Source organism: Ranitomeya imitator, chromosome 1 (genome assembly GCF_032444005.1).
Source record: "Ranitomeya imitator isolate aRanImi1 chromosome 1, aRanImi1.pri, whole genome shotgun sequence".
Lineage (NCBI taxonomy): Eukaryota > Metazoa > Chordata > Amphibia > Anura > Dendrobatidae > Ranitomeya > Ranitomeya imitator.
The window spans coordinates 26,406,772-26,424,089 of record NC_091282.1 but is presented as its reverse complement, the minus strand read 5'-3'; the positions used below and the strand labels follow the sequence as shown (position 1 = coordinate 26,424,089).

At 45.9% G+C, this 17,318-nt stretch overlaps 1 protein-coding gene across 1 annotated transcript in view; it reads right to left on the bottom strand.

Annotated features, from left to right (window-relative positions):
* Positions 1-1,018: 1,018 nt before the first annotated feature.
* DDX4 (DEAD-box helicase 4) overlaps positions 1,019-17,318 on the bottom strand; it is a 29,293-nt gene continuing 12,993 nt past the window's right edge. The window contains exons 4-9 of the mRNA XM_069745884.1: positions 5,672-5,838; positions 5,419-5,564; positions 2,660-2,759; positions 2,161-2,437; positions 1,732-1,839; positions 1,019-1,283 (exon numbers count right to left, since the gene is read on the bottom strand). Of these exons, the coding sequence (XP_069601985.1) occupies positions 1,203-1,283; positions 1,732-1,839; positions 2,161-2,437; positions 2,660-2,759; positions 5,419-5,564; positions 5,672-5,838 (879 nt within the window). The 3' untranslated portion in view covers positions 1,019-1,202. The remainder of the gene's footprint in view (positions 1,284-1,731; positions 1,840-2,160; positions 2,438-2,659; positions 2,760-5,418; positions 5,565-5,671; positions 5,839-17,318) is intronic.

Sequence of the window (17,318 nt, the reverse complement as noted above, 5' to 3'; positions counted from 1 at the left end):
CACCCTGCTGCATCATCTGGCTGAGCAGGCCACAGCCCGGTAACTGGGACACGCCCTCAGGCGCCATAGGTCTCACCCAGGACATGTCACCACCTGAGCCCCACGGACCACCCCAGTCACGTCATGCCCCCCAGATGCGTCACCGGAGCCCCAGGACACACACCCCAGCCCTGGCCGCATGCTACAGGTAGCGCCACACCAGAGACCACGCAGCATCTGCAGGATACTTTTCTTCCAGTGCTGACCTTCCACAGCTGGTAATCCTCCCCAGACACTGCTCCATCTGCACCGCTCACTGTTGTGCGGTTCACCCTGGATCCACTGTTGCACTTCCAGGGCCCCAGCACCAGCCGGGCCTGGGTTTTATCGATTTTCCACAGGTATATCTGTAAGGATTGAGTTCCCTTCAGGGACAGGAAACCAACTGATGATGCGTGGGAGAGGTGCCACCCCCTCTTATGTCTGTAGGTTTCCTATCCCTGAAGAGACGATCCCCTCTCTCGTGGTGCTGTCACGGGAGACTGAATAAAATAGGATTTTTGGTTACTAAATCCTCCCAAGTTTACCAGCTCTGTTTACTGTATTATATTGCTACAGTTTGCAACTGTGTGTTTTGTTTCTCTTTTACATGTTACTTCTCCTACCAGTTTCTCACTAACCTAGTGCCAGTCGGTGGGGTGTACACTGCTGAGGAGCTAATTTTTTGTGCATAGTGTCAGCCTCCTAGTGGGAGCAGCATGCACCCCCCATGAAGGCTCAGAGAAAACAGATTTTACGGTAACCAAAAGTCCTGTTTTTGTACCTGTGCTGCTTCCACTTTAACTTATGGGGGCCTGTGGGCATCCTGCAGTATACAAGCATTGTGAGCAGGTACTTGTATGTTAGAAAATGTTCTACAATGAAGGCAAAAAAAAGTCTTGATGGAACCATAAAAAACATGCACAAATCCACACAAGTAAACAGTACAAATGACAAATGAAACTTTAATTTTGTGCTCAAAATTTTTTGAGCAACCAGCTACTGGCTACAAACAAATATGCAATTTTCCCAAACAGGGAAATTATTTAAATAATAACACTTTATTCTGGTAACAAAGTCCCAAAATATGTTTTTCTTTTCTTTTTACAAACATACAACTTATCGTTCAATGAAAAAAGAAAATCTTAACAACTCTTCCGTCGGCTTGAACATTTGTTCCCCTACTAGCCCCAAACTTCCTCTTCCTCGGCCGCAGGTTGTGAAAATCCAGAACTGCTGTAGCTGTCCTGCTGATAGCCGCCTCTCTGTTGAAAAGACAAAGACTGCACATTACTAATAAGTAAAGGGGCAGATTTGCTTAGTGAAACCACGCACAGCCATACGTACAAGTCATTTATCATAACGGAGAAGAACCTTGACCGCACAGCTGACAGGACAGGGCTACGAGTTTCTCTTTTTAAACTAAAAATTCATTCACACTTTGCAGTCATATTGCAGTTTTTAAACACTATTTAAAAAAAAAATTGCAGCAAGAAAAAGTGAAGATACCACCTATGTGAATAATCTCTAGGACATCAAAACTAAATGCTGTGAGCCGCAAGCTATAGCTTCAAACAGTTCTGATAAATAGGGACCACTGTTTGCACCAACTCTGAAGCGGGCTAGTAGGCTTTATGACTGGCAGCCATAGGCTACTCCACTTTTCCTTGGCTACACACACACCGACAGACTTGTTGTGCGTATAATACTCACCTTCCGGCTATCTACTGAAGCAAAATTGCTTGAAGTCTGCCTGCAGCCTGACCTGCCGTCGGGACCGAACGCGAAGTCCTCCAGCCACTTAGGGACCTCCTGTTCAGCCTACAAGAGACAAGAAGGATGGTAAAAAGATAATAGATCCAGTTCAAGACCAAGCCATTTTTTCTTCCTTCATGACCAGGGACTTTATATATATTTTTTTTGCACGTGTGCTTTTAATGGCTTAAGAAAAATGTTCTCTTTCAGAATCAGCTTTTATTACAGGGGAAACCGCCTCCTGCCTGCATAGTACAACTGACGGATTCCTAAAACTCTGCAGCTCCTGGTCTTCCTACACCCAGCAATGTCATCGATTGTCGTCCATTGCCGTCTTACTAGCACAAATATATCCTATAAAAGCATCACAATCAATGCTTCACTTACTTGGGTTAAGACGTTTACGAGATCTCGACCAACTTGTTTTTCATCGTCTCCTTTGCTATCAAAAAAGGAAGTTGCTTTTCCAGTGTTGCCGCAACGACCAGTGCGTCCAATGCGGTGAACATATTCGTCAATGTCACTCGGGATGTCAAAGTTTATTACATGAAGAACATTCTCGATGTCTAATCCTCTGGCAGCAACGGAAGTGGCCACGATCACCGGGCACTGGCCAGTGCGGAAATATGTCAGAGCTTTCTCCCTTTCTGGTTGTTCTCGGTCCCTTAGGGGAAAAAAAAAAGACTCATGAGACCAATATCTTATATGGTTTGGACCTCTGGAGTCATATCTGTAGGTTTTAGTGTATTGGAGTGATTTTACAACTCTTTCGCCTAAAATTTTGTTATTTTAAACTGTGGTGCTTGAGACTCATCAAAGAAAATCTGGAAACCAATAGTAAAACATTGTTTGCGCTTTTATCGGGAAAGCTCGGGACTGCTCTTACCCATGAATGCTTGTGGTCTTTATTTGTTCTTGACATAAAAATGCAGCGATGAAATCAGCCTTCTTTTTGGTTTTCACAAAAACCATTGTGCGCTCGGAACCTAGAAATATTTGCAAAAAGTTATAAATATATATAAGGTGAACCGGTAAAAAAAAAAAAAAAAATATATATATATTATATATATATATATATATTTATCTATTATATAATTATCTAAGGGTCACTTCCGTCTGTCCTGTCGGTCTGTCACGGATATTCATTGGTCGCGGCCTCTGTCTGTCATGGAAATCCAAGTCGTTGATTGGTCGCGGCAAAACAGCCAAGGCCATTCAGCGACGGGCACAGTTCGGAAGAAAATGGGCGCTCCATACTCCCCGCAGTCAGTGCCCGGCGCCCGCATACTCACCTCCAGTCACCGCTCAAACAGGGTTAATGCCGGCGGTAACGGACCGCGTTATGCCGTGGGTAACGCACTCCGTAACCGCTGCTATTAACTTTCTGTGTCCCAAACTTTTTACTATTGATGTTGCCTATGCGGCATCAATAGTAAAAAGATCTAATGTTAAAAATAATTAAAAACCTGCTATTCTCACCCTCCGTAGTCCGACGATGCGCTCGCGCCTGCCGCCATCTTCCGTTCCCGGCGATGCATTGCAAAATTACCCAGAAGACTTAGCAGCATCGCGTGCATCGGGACAGATTCGGTGGATCCCGGCGGGTGAGTATATAACTTTTTTATTTTAATAATTTTTTTTTAACAGGGATATGGTGCCCACACTGCTGTATTAGATACTGCGTGGCTGCTATATACTACATAGGCACTGTTATATACTATGTGGGCTGTGTTATGTACTGTGTGGGCTGTGCTAGATATTACGTGGCCACTGTTACATACTGTGTGGGCAGTGTTATATACTACGTGGCTGCTATATACTGCGTGGGCAGTGTTACATACTACGTGGCTGCTATATACTGCGTGGGCTGTGCTATATATTACGTGGCCAGTGTTATATACTGCGTGGCTGCTATATACTGCGTGGGCTGTGCTATATATTACGTGGCCACTGTTCTATATTGCGTGGCCTGTATTAACGCATCGGGTATTCTACAATATGTATGAATATAGCAGCCACATAGTATGTAGCACAGGCCACGTAGTATTTGTCTGCTATATACTACATGGCTCCTATATACTACGTGGCCTGTACTATATACTATATGGCTGCTATATACATACATAAATACATATTCTAGAATACCCGATGCGTTAGAATCGGGCCACCATCTAGTCTACTATATAATTGTCTGAGGGTCACTTCCGTCTTTCTGTCTGTCACGGATATTCATTGGTCACGGCCTCTGTCATGGAAATCCAAGTCGCTGATTGGTCGTGGCAAAACGCCCACGACCAATCAGCAACGGGCACAGTCCGCCGGCAAAATGGCCGCTCCTTCCTCCCTGCAGTCAGTGCCCGCTCCATACTCCCCTCCAGTCAGCCCTCTCACAGGGTTAATGGCAGCGCTAACGGACCGCATTATAACACTCCATTAATGCAGCTATTAACCCTGTGTGACCAACTTTTTACTATTGATGCTGTATATGCAGCATCAATAGTAAAACGATTTAATATTAAAAATAATAATAAAAAAAAGGTTATTCTCACCCTCCGACGTACACACTGTCCTCGGCAGTGCAAGCGGCAGGTTCAGGTTCCAAAGATGCTATGCGAGAAAGACCTTCCATGACGTCACGGTCATGTGACCGAGACGTCATCACAGGTCCTGCACTCATACCAACGCTGGGACCGGAAGCTGCCGCGTGCACCGCACACAGGCGCCAGGACTTTAATTGGCCTTCGGAAGGTGAGTATATGTTTATTTTTTTTTATTTTAAGTCTTTTTTAACCACGCATATATAGTGCCCACATTGCTATATACTACGTGGGCTGTGTTATATACTACATGGCTGCTATGTACTACGAGGGCAGTGTTATATACTATGTGGGCTGCGTTATATACTACATTGCTGCTATATACTACGTGGACAGTGTTATATACTGTGTGGGCTGCGTTATATACTAGATGGCTGCTATGTACTGCGTGGCCACTGTTATGTACTGCGTGGCCACTGTTATATACTGCGTGGCCACGGTTATATACTGCGTGGCCACGGTTATATACTGCGTGGCCACTGTTATACACTGCGTGGCCACTGTTATACACTGCGTGGCCACTGTTATACACTGCGTGGCCACTGTTATACACTGCGTGGCCACTGTTATACACTGCGTGGCCACTGTTATACACTGCGTGGCCACTGTTATATACTGCGTGGCCTGTATTAACGCATCGGGTATTCAAGAATATGTCATGGCCTGTGCCACTATTCTATGTGGCTGCTATATACATACATATTCTAGAATACCCGATGCGTTCGAATCGGGCCACTATCTAGTAATTATATATATATATATATGTATGTATAGAAAACCCACGATCCTGTCTGCTGCCGTACATGAGCAGTGCAGGACAGGAAACATTACACCATCACAGATTTCTTATCCACCAGGGTCTCAAATGTTGCAAGATGAAACACTTGCAGGAACATAGATCAGAAGCGGCGACAATCTGGCCGTTCCCAGCAGCGTTCATTGCAATAGTGCAAATACGGAGTAAACAAGACTCGGGTTATCAGAATCGAAAGGGAAAAAATGCATTATGTGCCCCGTCTGAGCCGCGTGTTTCTGTATTAATGCCTACCGATGCTTTGCAGGATCTCCAGAAGTTTATTCCGCTTTTCATACTCTCCCACTTCAATGATCTGCTGCTCGACATCACTGCAGGCACCGCCAACTTGTCCGACCGCCACAAACACGTAATCTGGCTTTAAAATTTTTTGGGCAAGCCTAAAAAAAAAAAAAAAGAAAAAAAAAAGGGATCAGGATTATAATTAAATGCCCGACTAGTGGACAGGAGTTGCTCCTCGCTCTGACGGAGCCACGGCCATTCTTACCGCTGTATGTTATTGGGGAACGTGGCGCTGAACATCAGTGTTTGCCTTTCTTCTTTACTCGGCATTCCTGGACTTGCCAGCAACTTCTCCACATCGCCCAAGAAGCCCATGTCCAGCATCAGGTCGGCTTCGTCCAGTACGAAGTACTTCACTTTGCTCAATCCGATCTGATAAGAAATGTGAGAATCAGCTACAGGGATTAATATCCTGCCGATCATGCCAGGGGAGACAGGGAAGAAAGTTTACAGATTCAGCAGAAATATTTGGAGATACATTTTTTAGCAAAAAAAAAAAAAATTCTACATTTTCTACAGCCTGTGTGCTGTACAACTGTATTGCTGGCTGCAAAGTGAGCTAACGGAAAATTGGTCAGTCAATTGGTTCTGACTGCAGAGTGTGCAACTTTTTGAGCTCTTAAGAGGGGTTGCCCGGTTTAAAATGATCCCTTCTCCGTGGTGTCACTTATTCGTCACGTGCCTGCTCTCACACGTGACTTGGGGTTGTGCCTGCAAGAGTTAATCTATCTCCCCACTCTCAGTCCAGCATTCAACCTCTGTCCTATGCTGTAATGGGAGCATAAATCACACACTGACCCAGGCCACACACCCGCTCATACGCACTGCCACCACTCATCGAATACACGGGAGATGAGTCCCAGAAATAACTAATAAAAATATGTTTATCACTCATAAGGCTCACACACTTTAGGCTATGGATTCTTTAGAAAATTCAGGGTTCAACTTGTTAAAGCTTTATACTTTAATAACAAAAGGATCAATGCTTACAATAAGAAAAAGGTGTAAAAATGTAATAATAAAAAGACATACAACTTATGCAAAATAGTATCAAAATAAACAGGAGAAAACTTACAGAAATCATCTAACTGGTAGTTGCTTCTGATCCCTGAGGGAGGGTGAATGGAGTTGGACCACACCAGCTTCTCAGGCTGCCCCCATCATGTGAACACAATTCTGTGTCTGCAGCCTAAATTTATAACTTTGGTCTGAGGTCAGGTTTCTAGACCGGCCCCTTAGGCCAATATCATAACTGCTGCCTGTTTGATTGGGCCACGGCCGCTACTAATGAATATATATTATTTTCCTCTGTAGACACTTGTGAGATGGTTCCCAGGAATACATCACCTCCAAGCAATTAACATCTCCCCTCCAAGCACTAAGAGGTGTCAAGTGTTCCTTTGTTCTTGGCTCTAGCTAGGCCTCCTGGTGAGATCTGGAGACAGAGGTCAGACTCTTCCCAAGGAAGTACCTATTAACACCTAGGTGCGACTTGCCTTCAGGACAGATGCTACATTATAGGTACTGTCACACTAGACGATATCGCTAGCGATCCGTGACGTTGCAGCGTCCTCGCTAGCGATATCGTCCAGTGTGACAGGCAGCAGCGATCAGGCCCCTGCTGGGAGATCGCTGGTCGGGGAAGAAAGTCCAGAACTTTATTTCGTCGCTGGACTCCCCGTAGACATCGCTGAATCGGCGTGTGTGACACCGATTCAGCGATGTCTTTGCTGGTAACCAGGGTAAACATCGGGTAACTAAGCGCAGGGCCGCGCTTAGTAACCCGATGTTTACCCTGGTTACCATCCTAAAAGTAAAAAAACAAACAGTACATACTTACCTACAGCCGTCTGTCCTCCAGCGCTGTGCTCTGCACTCCTCCTGCTCTGGCTGTGAGCGTCGGTCAGCCGGAAAGCAGAGTGGTGACGTCACCGCTCTGCTTTCTGGCTGCCCGGCGCTCACAGCCAGACCAGAGAAGCAGAGCGCCGAGGACAGACAGCGGTAGGTAAGTATGTAGCGTTTGTTTTTTTACTTTTTAGGATGGTAACCAGGGTAAACATCGGGTTACTAAGCGCGGCCCTGCGCTTAGTTACCCGATGTTTACCCTGGTTACCGGGGACCTCGGGATCGTTGGTCGCTGGAGAGCTGTCTGTGTGACAGCTCTCCAGCGACCAAACAGCGACGCTGCAGCGATCCGGATCGTTGTCGGTATCGCTGCAGCGTCGCTATGTGTGACGGTACCTTATCACTAGTCACACATATAACCCTAGACAGATGTCCCTACACACAGATATATAAATATATATATACACACACACATTTCACCACAGACACGTCTGCAGTCACTGCCATTAATGCAGACAGAATCCATCTGTCTAGTAGACCCACCCGACAAACAAACAAAAAAAAAGAGCACCCTCTATACAGGCCTGAAGGAAATGGTGGTGTCTAATGAGTCACACTGCTGGCGTACACAGTGAGGCCATAAAGTCAGGGTCTCAAATGCGCCTTCTGCCCCACAAGACACTGGTGCAAGACAACTAAATGCAGCATATGATCGGTGTGTTACAGAGCAGAACGGTGATTTCTTTCTCGCTTCATTGGGGGACACAGGTAACCATGGGTGTATGCTGCTGTCGCTAGGAGGCTGACAGTATGCAAATAAAGAGGTAACTCCTCCCCCGCAGTATACACCCTCCGGACAGGCACCAGGCAACTCAGTTTTTGCTTAGTGTCTGTAGGAGGCGGAACTGGATCTAACACCAGATCCGCATTTGTTTTTTCAGTTTTTAGTGTATTTATTAATCTTTTTCCCTTTTGTTTCAGATGCTTCTTTTGGGGCTACAGGGTGCAGTTCTCTCACTCTGATTCCCCACAGTAAGGCTACGTTCAGATTAGCGTCGGGAAACGCAGCTGCGACGCACGCGTCATGCGCCCCTATGTTTAACATGGGGGACGCATGCGTTTTTCTCGCTGCGTTTTCCGACATGTGCGTCATTTTCGACGCTAGCGTCGGACGCAAGAAAATGCAACAAGTTGCATTTTTCTTGCGTCCGATTTTCGTCAAAAAACGACGCACGCGTCGAAAAACGCAGCGTTTTTGCGTGCGTTTGCACGAGTTTTTGCGTGCGTTGCCGACGCAGCGGCGCGCAACGCTAATCTGAACGTAGCCTAAGCGACCGAGAGAGCAGTGTGGTATCACCCACATCGCACCCTCTCGGATCCGCTGGGCAGGACTTCGACTCATGTCACTCATGTTCGCTATCGGTGGCCAGTCCTTGCCCTGTTCCCCCCTCATCCCTCTCCCTGGAGTGGGCTGAGAGGAAGACGGTGGTCACCTCCAGTGTCCCCATGCCCGTTTAGGGGTTGACACAGTCTTCTGCGCTGGCTGAAATAGCGCGGGAAGGAGGACTTCATTTCCAGGACCCTTTCCGTGGTACAAAGGCTCCAGACGCGTTCCTCGTCTTCAGGTAGGGGGATATTCAATCAACGATGCCCCCCCCCCCCAAACTTATATCCTCACCTCTGCAGTGGCGGTGTCACTTAGCAGGGACCACAGGACAGCATTCACTACGCCTGCGCTCGCTGTAAGAAAAAGTGGGCTTCAGGTCAGCCATCTTTTTTTCTGCCCGTCCTGCGTTCCTTCCATCATGTCCGTCCCTCAGGAAGCTCCTATGTCTCGGGATGAGTGCAGCCCCCCTCCCCCGGAGTGGACTGTTGCAATGTCTCAGTCAGTGTCTTACTTGACTAAAGTGTCTCAGTCCCTGGTCCAGGCACTTGAACGTATCCCGCTTCTATCTAATGCCACCAGTGCCACGAACGCCTTACACGGCGATTCGCTCGCACCTGTCCAAGACCTTCAGAGACCTGAGTGTGCGGCTGTTTTTTCTATAGACACCAAAACCTTCACAGAGGCAGACTTGAAAAAAGATACAGTAAGAGGATCCTATCTAGCTCCTCTTCCAGTTCACCGGATCACACCGGGATACCCCAATCTGCCCGTTCCCCCTCGTCGCAGGCGGACGTCGGGTCTGACGTAGCTATCAGTCGGAATCTGACTCGGATGCAGATCAGACTTCCGGTACACAGGATATGGTTGATAGCCTTATTTCGGCTATTATTCAGACGCTTGAGCTTAAGGAGGAAGAGACAACCTCTCAGGACGTCTCCATTTCATTTAAACGGATTAAACGTCCCTCTAGAGTTTTTCCCAATCACAAGGAGTTTGACAACACTAATGTTTAGACACTGGGAGAACCCTGGTAAACGTTTCCCTGGAAGGAATCGGTGGACGTCAAATACCCTTTTCACTCAGACCTTGTTAGCAAATGGTCCGAGTCTCCTAAGGTCGACCCGCCTGTGTCTAGATTATCCTCACAGACTGTTTTGTCTATTCCGGACGCGGCATCTCTTAAGGATCCCACGGACAGAAATCGAGTCATTATCCAAATCGGCGTTTGAGGCTTCTGGAGCCTCCCTCTGTCCTAGTTTCGCGTCTTCATGGGTAGCAAAAGCTGTGTCAGCCTGGGCCAAGATCCTGCGCAGAGGCATTTTAGCCTCAGCTCCTGCTGAGGAACTGTCTGATTTGGCGGATCAAATTTCTCTTGCGGGTAAATACCTCATGAATGACTCCCTGGATGCAGCGGCTTGCTCACCAAGGGCTAACAGTAACATTGTGGCCATTCGCCGAGTTCTTTGGCTTAAAGCGTGGAACGCAGATCCCGTTTCTAAAAAATCCCTCACAGGCTTGCCCTTCCAGGGCTTTAGACTCTTTGGCACACAGCTGGATCAAATGATCTCAGACGCTACTGGTGGCAAGAGTACCTCCTTACCTCAGTCCAAGCCTAGACACCCCTTCAACAAGGGCCCCTTAGTCCTTTCGTCCCTTTCAGTCCTTTACCGCCTCAGGAAACCCCGCTCGTCAGGACCGGTCTTCCTCCCAAGGAGAATGGAGGAAACCTTCCTTCAGGCCTCCCCCGCACTGGAGAACTAAAAGCCGCTCCTCAAATCCTTCTGGACCTTGAGGCCACAGATTTTCTAATAAATGACGGGTCGCCCCCACCAGGAAATCCTTCCAGGGTGGGAGGCCGGCTTCTTCTGTTCTCATAGGTTTGGCTATCGGTAGTTGACGACACCTGGGTCAGGGAGATCGTCACCTCAGGCTACAAGATAGAATTTTCTTCGCCCCCAGGAAGACGTTTCTTTCTCTCTCGTCCTCCCAAACAGTCCTCCTGTCTCCCAGGGCTTCTCCAGGCCGTCTATTCTCTCCTCAGGAGTTATAGTTCCGGTCTCTTATCGCAAGCGGTTTTCGGGTTTTTACTCAAACCTGTTCGTGGTTCCAAAAAAGGACGGCTCTCTCCGTCCAATTTTGGATCTCAAGCAGTTAAACCGTCATCTCTGAATTCGACACTTCAAAATGGAATCACTACACTCGGTGATCGCTTCCATGGAACCAAAATAATTTCTGTGTTCCGTGGACATTCGGGATGCGTACCTACACATCCAATTTGCGTACAGCATCAGAGGTTCCTCCGTTTTGCAATCCAAGATCATCATTATCAGTTCACGGCTCTCCCTTTCGGTCTGGCGTCTGCTCCAAGGGTCTTTACGAAGGTCATGGCAGTGGTCATGGCCATTCTGCGTTTAAAGGGCATTCTCGTAATCCCATATCTCGACGATCTCCTGATCAAGGGTTTGTCTCGTCGGGATTGCAGCCAGAGCCTCCAGCTTACTCTGGACATGCTTATTTGCCTCGGCTGGATAATCAACTATCAGAAGTCCTCCTCGATTCCAACCCAACGTCTGGAGTTCCTGGGCATGGAATTCGACACCTCTCAGGCTCAGGTCTTCCTCCCCAAGGAGAAGTTCCTTTCTCTTCGTCGGGGGTATCAGAGCACTAAAGGGCCCGAACCCTCTACCTCGCCATGAGGGTTCTGGGGAAAAGCATTAAGCTACTTACTGGTAGCGGCATTTTTCGGAGGCCCATGACAGCACTACGAGAGAGGGGATCCGCCCTTCAGGAACAGGAAATCTACAGATACAAAAGGGCGGTACCTCTCCCCATGCATCAGTTGTATATTAGAGCCTGAGAGGACTACCGCGGTTAGTAGCACACAAATATACATTATATACAGTTTATGTCCAAAAATAATCAATCATAATGAACTATATACCACACGTGAGATCTATCTATCTCATTATATACATTATGGGAAGTGCAACCCCCACGTGAATAGGGAGGGAACTAAGGGTGCTGTCATGGGCCTCCGAAAAATGCCGCTACCAGTAAGTAGCTTAATGCTTTATTCGGACTCCCATGACAGCACTACGAGAGAATTACAGAGATGTAAACTACCTTAGGGAGGGACTATAGCCTGTAGCACCCTTAACCCGAAGGTGAGATCAGAAGAGAACCCCAAGTCCAACCTATAGTGCTTGAAAAAGGTGGAAGGGGATGACCACGTAGCTGCCTTACATATCTGGTCGATGGAAACTCCAGATCTCTCAGCCCAGGATGCAGCCATGGCCCGAGTGGAATGTGCCCTCAGATTCTGCGGAACAGGACCTCCACCTGCAGTATAAGCCAGAGAGATAGCCTCCCTAATCCACTTCGCTAACGTGCACTTTGACACTCTAAGCCCTTTCCTGGGACCTTGGAAAGATAGAAACAACGCCTCCTCTCTCTTCCAAGCATCAGTGACTGATATATATTCTAAGAGACATCTAACATCTAACGTATGGAGTAACTCCTCTTTGGAATTAGAAGGATTAGGGAGAAATGATGGTAGAACTATCTCCTGAGATCTATGAAATTCTGAGGCCACTTTTGGTAAGTAAGCTGGATCTGGTCTGAGGACTACTCTGTCCTGTAGAAACTCTGTATAGGGGGAGAGCCTAGAAAGAGCCTGTATGTCTCCTACCCTACGAGCAGATGTATGCCACCAAAAATGCTGTTTTGAGGGATAGTAATTCAAGTGAGGCTGAATGTAAAGGCTCAAACGGTTCTTTAGTCAAGGCTGAGAGGACTAGGTTAAGATCCCAAGGCATTGACCTATTCCTGTGTATAGGTCTGGATCTACTAGCTGCTTTGATGAACCTTGATACCCAATAATTACCAGCAATGTTGCAAGAAAATAGGGCCCCTAGGGCTGAGACTTGTACTTTTAGCGTACTCGTGGATAGATTTAGCTCTAGCCCTCTCTGCAGGAATTCTAGAATCTGGTTGCATTATTGCAAGAGAGCTTGGCTGAGTAGATTACACAAGAAGGAAAACACACAGCAAGTCAGCAGGATCTAGGAGCAACATGGCAGATGTGACAACCTACATGGTGAGCTGCAGCATGTGCTACATGTTCACAGATCGACCAGAAGAAGAATCCAATTTCACCTGTCAGAAGTGTAGACTAGTGGCCCTTTTAGAAGAAAAGGTGCGGGGTCTGGAAGAAAGAATAGCAACTTTGAAACTCAAAGAGAATGAAGACTTTCTAGACAGAACAGAAGCATCTCTACTGGTCACAGAAGGTGCAAAAAGTGTCAGAGAACCTCCAAAAGCAGATGAGTGGAAGCATGTGACCAAAAGAAGCAAGAAGACCATGGAGAAATCACCAACCACACAACTGAAGAACCGATATCAAATCTTTGTAGAGGATGAAGATGGCACACCTAAGAATGAAGCAATACCAGCAAGCAAAAAAGAAAAGGGCACACAGCAACAAGTGACAGCAAAAAGTACAGCCAAGAAGCAACGAAGAGTGGTGGTGGTGGGAGACTCACTACTGAGAGGCACCGAAGCAGCCATCTGCAGACCGGACATAACTGCAAGAGAAGTATGCTGCCTTCCAGGTGCGATGATCAAGGATGTGACCGATAGGATACCAAAGCTCTTCAGCTCCAAGGACGTCCACCCATTTCTTCTGATACATGTTGGCACCAATGACACGGCAAGGAAGGACCTACCGACAATCTGCAAGGACTTTGAAGAGTTGGGGAAGAAAGTAAAGGAACTGGATGCACAGGTAGTTTTTTCTTCTATCCTTCCAGTAGACGGGCATGGCACCAGGAGATGGAACAGGATCCTTGATGCAAACAACTGGCTAAGACGATGGTGCAGACAACAAGGATTTGGATTCCTGGACCACGGTGTGAATTACTGGTATGATGGACTCCTCGCCAGAGACGGACTACACCTCAACAAACCTGGGAAACACACATTCGCCAGAAGACTCGCTACACTCATCAGGAGGGCGTTAAACTAGAAGAAGAGGGGACGGGAAGAAAAACATTAGACTCGAACAAAGACGACCCAGGAAAACATACTCAGAAGGGAGGTAAGAACATTTCTAAAACAATCCACAGTGAGGAGATTGGAACAAAACAAAATCCTCTAAACTGCATGCTCGCAAACGCCAGAAGCCTGACAAACAAGATGGAAGAACTAGAAGCAGAAATATCTACAGGTAACTTTGACATAGTGGGAATAACCGAGACATGGTTAGATGAAAGCTATGACTGGGCAGTTAACTTACAGGGTTACAGTCTGTTTAGAAAGGATCGTAAAAATCGGAGAGGAGGAGGGGTTTGTCTCTATGTAAAGTCTTGTCTAAAGTCCACTTTAAGGGAGGATATTAGCGAAGGGAATGAGGATGTCGAGTCCATATGGGTTGAAATTCATGGAGGGAAAAATGGTAACAAAATTCTCATTGGGGTCTGTTACAAACCCCCAAATATAACAGAAAGCATGGAAAGTCTACTTCTAAAGCAGATAGATGAAGCTGCAACCCATAATGAGGTCCTGGTTATGGGGGACTTTAACTACCCGGATATTAACTGGGAAACAGAAACCTGTGAAACCCATAAAGGCAACAGGTTTCTGCTAATAACCAAGAAAAATTATCTTTCACAATTGGTGCAGAATCCAACCAGAGGAGCAGCACTTTTAGACCTAATACTATCTAATAGACCTGACAGAATAACAAATCTGCAGGTGGTTGGGCATTTAGGAAATAGCGACCACAATATTGTGCAGTTTCACCTGTCTTTCACTAGGGGGACTTGTCAGGGAGTCACAAAAACATTGAACTTTAGGAAGGCAAAGTTTGAACAGCTTAGAGATGCCCTTAATCTGGTAGACTGGGACAATATCCTCAGAAATAAGAATACAGATAATAAATGGGAAATGTTTAAGAACATCCTAAATAGGCAGTGTAAGCGGTTTATACCTTGTGGGAATAAAAGGACTAGAAATAGGAAAAACCCAATGTGGCTAAACAAAGAAGTAAGACAGGCAATTAACAGTAAAAAGAAAGCATTTGCACTACAAAAGCAGGATGGCACCATTGAAGCTCTAAAAAACTATAGGGAGAAAAATACTTTATCTAAAAAACTAATTAAAGCTGCCAAAAAGGAAACAGAGAAGCACATTGCTAAGGAGAGTAAAACTAATCCCAAACTGTTCTTCAACTATATCAATAGTAAAAGAATAAAAACTGAAAATGTAGGCCCCTTAAAAAATAGTGAGGAAAGAATGGTTGTAGATGACGAGGAAAAAGCTAACATATTAAACACCTTCTTCTCCACGGTATTCACGGTGGAAAATGAAATGCTAGGTGAAATCCCAAGAAACAATGAAAACCCTATATTAAGGGTCACCAATCTAACCCAAGAAGAGGTGCGAAACCGGCTAAATAAGATTAAAATAGATAAATCTCCGGGTCCGGATGGCATACACCCACGAGTACTAAGAGAACTAAGTAATGTAATAGATAAACCATTATTTCTTATTTTTAGTGACTCTATAGCGACAGGGTCTGTTCCGCAGGACTGGCGCATAGCAAATGTGGTGCCAATATTCAAAAAGGGCTCTAAAAGTGAACATGGAAATTATAGGCCAGTAAGTCTAACCTCTATTGTTGGTAAAATATTTGAAGGGTTTCTGAGGGATGTTATTCTGGATTATCTCAATGAGAATAACGGTTTAACTCCATATCAGCATGGGTTTATGAGAAATCGCTCCTGTCAAACCAATCTAATCAGTTTTTATGAAGAGGTAAGCTATAGACTGGACCACGGTGAGTCATTGGACGTGGTATATCTCGATTTTTCCAAAGCGTTTGATACCGTGCCGCACAAGAGGTTGGTACACAAAATGAGAATGCTTGGTCTGGGGGAAAATGTGTGTAAATGGGTTAGTAACTGGCTTAGTGATAGAAAGCAGAGGGTGGTTATAAATGGTATAGTCTCTAACTGGGTCGCTGTGACCAGTGGGGTACCGCAGGGGTCAGTATTGGGACCTGTTCTCTTCAACATATTCATTAATGATCTGGTAGAAGGTTTACACAGTAAAATATCGATATTTGCAGATGATACAAAACTATGTAAAGCAGTTAATACAAGAGAAGATAGTATTCTGCTACAGATGGATCTGGATAAGTTGGAAACTTGGGCTGAAAGGTGGCAGATGAGGTTTAACAATGATAAATGTAAGGTTATACACATGGGAAGAGGGAATCAATATCACCATTACACACTGAACGGGAAACCACTGGGTAAATCTGACAGGGAGAAGGACTTGGGGATCCTAGTTAATGATAAACTTACCTGGAGCAGCCAGTGCCAGGCAGCAGCTGCCAAGGCAAACAGGATCATGGGGTGCATTAAAAGAGGTCTGGATACACATGATGAGAGCATTATACTGCCTCTGTACAAATCCCTAGTTAGACCGCACATGGAGTACTGTGTCCAGTTTTGGGCACCGGTGCTCAGGAAGGATATAATGGAACTAGAGAGAGTACAAAGGAGGGCAACAAAATTAATAAAGGGGATGGGAGAACTACAATACCCAGATAGATTAGCGAAATTAGGATTATTTAGTCTAGAAAAAAGACGACTGAGGGGCGATCTAATAACCATGTATAAGTATATAAGGGGACAATACAAATATCTCGCTGAGGATCTGTTTATACCAAGGAAGGTGACGGGCACAAGGGGGCATTCTTTGCGTCTGGAGGAGAGAAGGTTTTTCCACCAACATAGAAGAGGATTCTTTACTGTTAGGGCAGTGAGAATCTGGAATTGCTTGCCTGAGGAGGTGGTGATGGCGAACTCAGTCGAGGGGTTCAAGAGAGGCCTGGATGTCTTCCTGGAGCAGAACAGTGTTGTATCGTGCAATTATTGGGTTCTGTAGAAGGACGTACATCTGGGTATTTATTATGATGGAATATAGGCTGAACTGGATGGACAAATGTCTTTTTTCGGCCTTACTATGTTACTATGTTACTATGTAATTGGTAAACCCTCTTCGATATTAAAATTTGAAGAGGCCAGAAACTTCCTCCAAGTTCTAGAGTAGATCTTAGATGTTATGAGTTTTCTACTCTTCATAAGGGTATCAATGAGATTTGGAGAAAATCCTCTGTTTTTTAACAGTGACCTTTCAAAGACCATGCCGTCAAATGTAGACCCTTCACTTGTGGATGGTTGATCGGACCTTGATGAAGTAGGTCCGGGATGTCTGGCAGTACCCAAGGTTCTTCCACCGACATGGTCCTGAGCCAGGAGAACCAAGCCCTTCGGGGCCAGAACGGAGCGATCAGTATGATTATCGCTTGATCCTCCCTTATCTTTCTGACCACCAGAGGCAACAGGTTTAGCGGGGGAAACGCATAAGCCAACCGGAAATCCCATCTGATCAGGAAGGCATCCACTACCAGCGGATATTCCCTGGGATTCAAGGAACAGAATTTTTTTCGTTTTTCTGTTGTCCTTGTTGGCAAATAGGTCCACCTCTGGATGACCCCACCTGCGGACAATCTGGTTGAAGATTTTTGTGTTCAGAGACCACTCTCCTTGTCTTA